Source organism: Corylus avellana, chromosome ca11, assembly GCF_901000735.1.
Source record: "Corylus avellana chromosome ca11, CavTom2PMs-1.0".
NCBI classification, from domain to species: Eukaryota; Viridiplantae; Streptophyta; class Magnoliopsida; order Fagales; family Betulaceae; genus Corylus; species Corylus avellana.
In genome coordinates this window covers 5,881,004-5,886,519 of record NC_081551.1, presented here as the reverse complement: position 1 = coordinate 5,886,519, position 5,516 = coordinate 5,881,004, and the positions used below count along the sequence as shown (strand labels likewise).

At 43.5% G+C, this 5,516-nt stretch overlaps 1 protein-coding gene across 1 annotated transcript; it reads left to right on the top strand.

The window, feature by feature from the left end:
* The first annotated feature begins 1,230 nt into the window (after positions 1-1,230).
* On the top strand, positions 1,231-5,212 carry LOC132165445 (brassinosteroid LRR receptor kinase). Its single transcript, XM_059576015.1, has one exon. The coding sequence runs from the start codon at positions 1,371-1,373 to the stop codon at positions 4,968-4,970; it is 3,600 nt and encodes a 1,199-aa protein (XP_059431998.1). The 5' UTR covers positions 1,231-1,370; the 3' UTR covers positions 4,971-5,212.
* The last annotated feature ends 304 nt before the right edge of the window (positions 5,213-5,516 follow it).

Below are 5,516 nucleotides of genomic sequence, written 5' to 3'. Positions count from 1 at the left end.
AAGAAATCAGTAAGGAGTAATAGAAAAGCACCACTCTCCAACAAGCTGCCAAAAAAGGAGTTAATTAATCCTCGTGAACAAAAAGACATTTAATTAAACAAAGGAATCTCCATTAATTGACAGTAATGGACCAATCCTTCATCACACGTACGCAGAAAGCTAGAGAGACAAAGAGACAGTTTTAGAGAGAGAAAGAGAGAATCAAAGAGCATATGAATGAATGAATGAATGAAAGAAAGAAAGAAAGACTTCTATAAAGAGAGAAACCACTTTTAGCATTAACAAATTATGCCCATCATCCCCTAATCTCAGCTATTTTGCGCACCACTAACACAACATAGACAGACACAACATCCTTAAACAAATAAAATCCAGGTCTTGTTTTCTGATTCGGCAGCAATTTTTTACTAATAACAAAATTACTCGAAATCTCAATCCAGTATGAGAAATGCCATACATACTCTCGAATACTTATTATATTTTCATTGAGAAAGGCTAGAGGTACAAAATCTTTTATGACCAAAATGATCTGGAACGTATTCATCAGAAAGAAAAGAATCAAAAATAATTAATCAAAAAACATGTTACGACTACTAATGAATAAACTTTATATCATTTTGGTACTTATCTGTTGATAAAAAGTTTAGTACTCTCACTATTTATTGTTTATTATTTTATCGATAAATTTTGTACTATCATGTCAGATAAGAGCATTTTAGAATGAGAAATGTTAAAGTAATTTTAGAAGTCCCTCTTGTATCCCTCCAAAAATTATGTGGCTCTTAAAATTACCATTTGATCAAAATGATCAATCACAAGCTCAATAGTGATTTTAAGAGTCAATCATCTTGGAAGAGACACAATAGAAACTTGTAGCATTACTCGAAATATTAGGGGTTAATATTTTTCTCATATTTAGTTTATCTCATCTTATAAATCAATCATTAAATTTGTAAATTTATATGGACCCCACAAATCTATTGATTTATCTATTAAATTTGTATAAAAATATTAGCTAAATATAAAAAACTTATTAACCCTATCAATTTTTTTTTTTTTTTAATCTCATTTTGGGAATATCACTCTCATCCATATTGTTGGTAAATTAGTGAGGAGGAGGAGGAGGAGGAGGGGGGTCACATGGCATGTGAGCAACAGCTGTGTGTGCTGTTCTCCACTTGATAAATACCCTTCTTACCTTCCTTACTCAGACTTTTGACTCCTTTGAACGCTCTCTCTCTCTCTCTCTCTCTCTCTCTCACTCCAAAGCACCAAGCCTACTTTCTCTTTGAAGATCAGAGCTTTCTCTAAGCTCTCTCTAATGGCAGCTCTGATAGCCTAAAACCACCTACTCATTTCAAAGCCTCAAAATGAAACCATTCTGCCCCTCAAACTCCCACTTCTCTCTGTTTCTTCTCTCTCTCACTTTCCTCTCTTTCCAAGCCTCGCCAGCTTCCACCTCCTCCGCCTCACCCAGCAGAGAAACCCAGCAGCTCATCAACTTCAAAGACGGTCTCCCGAACCCGGCCATCCTCCCCAACTGGCTCCTCAACGGAGACCCATGTGCCTTCAATGGCATTTCCTGCAAAGACTCCCTGGTTTCCTCGATAAACCTCAGCTTAGTCCCTCTGCACGCCAACTTCAGCCTCGTCTCCGCCTTCCTCCTCTCCCTCGACCACCTCGAAACGCTTTCTCTGAGACTCACGAATCTCAGTGGCGCTGTTTCTTTCGTCCCTGGATCCAAATGTAACACATTGTTGACCGCCTTAGATCTCTCTGAAAACGGCCTCTCCGGCTCTGTTTCCGACCTCTCCTACTTGGGCGGTTCTTGCTCCGGCTTGAAATCCCTCAACCTCTCCAGCAATCTCCTCGAGAACCCTTCTTCTTCTTTGAAAGACGCGCCCAAGCTGGATCTCCGGGTTCTTGATCTCTCTTTCAACAAGCTCTCCGGCGCAACCGTTATCCCATGGCTCTTTCCCGCCGGTTGCAGTAGTATGCAATGGTTGTCGTTGAAGGGAAACAAGCTCACCGGCGATGTAACAACACTCTCCACTTGCGAGACTTTGCAGTACCTGGACCTCTCCTCCAACAATTTCTCTGTGGGTATTCCTTCTTTCGGGGATTGCTTGGCTCTGGAGCACCTCGATATCTCTGCCAACAAGTTCTCCGGCGACGTCGCCCACGTTCTCTCCTCGTGCGACCACCTCGCCTTCTTGAACATCTCCAGCAACCTGTTCTCGGGTGCCGTTCCGGCGCTCCCGGTCGGGAACCTCCGCCTCCTCTACCTCGCCAGCAACGGATTCGAGGGCGAAATCCCCGCGTGGCTCGCCGGCGCGTGTACTTCCGGCGGCCTCGTGGAGCTTGACCTCTCGTCCAACAAGCTCAACGGTACGGTCCCGAGCGGTTTGAGCGCTTGTGCATCGTTGGAATCATTTGATATATCCGAAAACAACTTCTCCGGTGACCTACCGATCGAAATCTTTGCAAAGATGAGCAACTTGAAGAAGCTGGACTTGTCGTTCAACAACTTCCACGGTCCTTTGCCGGATTCTTTGTTGTCGAAGCTAGTCAAATTGGAGACGTTGGATCTTAGTGCCAATAACCTTTCCGACCAAATTCCCAGCAGTCTCTGTGAAGCTCCTGATAATATCTTGAAAGAGCTCTTCTTACAGAACAATCAGTTTACTGGGTCGATTCCGGCGAGTTTGAGCAACTGTTCTCAGCTCGTCTCGCTGGATTTGAGCTTCAATTACCTCACCGGAACCATCCCTTCGAGCTTGGGGAGGTTGTCGAAGCTCCGGGACTTGATCATATGGCTGAACCAGCTACATGGGGAAATCCCACAAGAGCTCATGTACATCCTGACGCTGGAGAATCTGATTCTTGACTTCAACCGGTTGACGGGGGAGATTCCTTCCGGGCTAAGCAACTGCACCAGGCTAAATTGGATCTCCTTGTCGAATAACCAGTTGAGCGGCGAGATTCCAGGGTGGATTGGGCAGCTTTCGAACCTTGCAATACTCAAGCTGAGTAACAATTCTTTGTACGGGAGGATTCCGCCAGAGCTTGGAGACTGCAAGAGCTTGATATGGTTGGATCTCAATACCAATTACTTGAACGGGACGATCCCACCTGCGCTTTTCAAGCAATCTAGAAATATTTCCGTGAATTTCATAAGCGGGAAGACGTATAAGTATATCAAGAATGATGGGAGTAAGGAGTGTCATGGGGCTGGGAATTTGCTCGAGTTTGCCGGGATTAGGCCTGACCAGCTGAATAAGATTTCCACCAGGAATCCGTGCAATTTCACTAGAGTATATGGAGGTAAGCTTCAGCCAACATTTTACCACAATGGGTCTATGATTTTTCTTGATATTTCGCATAATATGTTGTCGGGTGATATTCCAAAGGAGATTGGGAGTATGTTCTATCTGTATATATTGAATTTGGGCCATAACAATTTCTCCGGAAAGATTCCACAAGAGCTTGGGGACTTGACGGATCTTAACATTCTTGATCTCTCTAGCAATAGGTTTGAAGGGAGTATCCCGCAATCCATGACTAGGCTTACCTTGCTTACGGAGATTGATCTGTCCAATAATCATCTTAGTGGAATGATTCCTGAAATGGGTCAGCTTGAAACTTTCCCAGCGTCTAGGTTTCAGAATAATTCAGGACTATGTGGGTATCCTCTGAATCCCTGTGGGTCGAATTCGGATTCGAGTTCGAGTTCCCAGCATCAGAAGAATCATCGGCGGCAAGCATCCCTTGCAGGGAGTGTGGCAATGGGATTGTTGTTCTCCCTTTTCTGTATCTTTGGTTTGATAATAGTTGCTATTGAAACCAGGAAAAGAAGGAAGAAGAAAGATGCGGCGTTTGATGGTTATATTGACAGCGGTTCCCACTCCGGCATGGCCAATGTCAGCTGGAAGCTAACTGGTGCCCGGGAAGCGTTGAGCATCAACCTTGCCACATTTGAGAAGCCCCTCCGGAAGCTCACTTTTGCAGATCTTCTTGAAGCAACAAACGGCTTCCACAACGACAGCCTTATCGGCTCCGGAGGTTTTGGCGATGTGTATAAGGCGCAATTGAAAGACGGAAGCATTGTAGCTATCAAGAAACTAATACATGTGAGCGGACAGGGTGATCGGGAATTCACTGCTGAAATGGAAACCATTGGGAAAATCAAACACAGGAACCTTGTCCCTCTTCTGGGCTACTGCAAGGTAGGAGAAGAAAGGCTCTTGGTTTATGAGTACATGAAGTATGGAAGCTTAGAAGATGTTCTACACAACCCGAAGAAAGCCGGGATCAAGCTGAGCTGGTCTGCGAGGAGAAAGATTGCCATTGGGTCTGCGAGGGGATTGGCTTTTCTGCACAATTGCATCCCACACATCATTCACAGGGACATGAAATCCAGCAATGTCCTGCTTGATGAAAACTTGGAAGCCAGAGTCTCTGATTTTGGAATGGCCAGGCTTATGAGCGCAATGGATACCCATTTGAGCGTCAGCACTCTTGCAGGCACTCCCGGCTATGTCCCTCCAGAATACTATCAGAGCTTCAGATGCTCCACAAAAGGTGATGTCTACAGTTATGGTGTAGTTTTGCTTGAGCTGCTAACCGGGAAACGACCAACGGATTCGGCTGATTTTGGTGACAACAATCTTGTGGGGTGGGTGAAACAGCATGCCAAACTGAAAATAAGTGATGTATTTGATCCGGAGCTCATGAAAGAGGATCCCAGCATTGAGATGGAGCTTTTACAGCACTTAAAGGTTGCCTGCGCTTGCTTGGACGATCGCCATTTGCGGCGTCCTTCAATGATTCAAGTCATGGCAATGTTCAAGGAAATCCAGGCAGGGTCTGAGATTGACTCTCAGTCTACCATTGCCACCGAAGATGGATGTTTCAGGTCAATTGAAATGGTAGAGACCATAAATGAAGCCCCTGAACTAATCAAGCAGTAGCTCAACAGTTTCAACGAATTTTCAAGAGCATTCTTTGGAATTAAGAAAGAAGAAAAGAAGGTGGAGATGATTTTGTCACCTCCCCCAATTTTTTCCCTCTTCTTTGGCATTTCAAATGGCATAAAAAAACTGCTTCTGTATCTTTTACCATTTAATGTATGTAATCTTTGTTATTTATACATAGAAGGTTGTTAACTTGTTATAAAAGGTGTATATAACAGTTTCAGTAGTCTTGCTGCTTTGGTTCTTTCTTAGATTTTCCTTCATAAGTGAAGTTTTCCTTCATATATAATCCTCAAAAGTCCAGTGATGGTGACTGAGTGGAGGGTTCTTTTGGCCCTTTCTTCTGCCTGCTTGATTTGTTTTCTCTCTCCCTCTCTCTTTCTGTGATGCTCCAACTTTTGTTCCATTTTTGTAATATAACATAATCTCAAACCATGTCTCTTTATGTTTCATCCCACTAACTAATACACATTTTCTTGTTAAATTATTATTATTCTCCCAGTTTCATGTTCTTCTTTCTTTGTTTTCATTGGTGATCTCTCC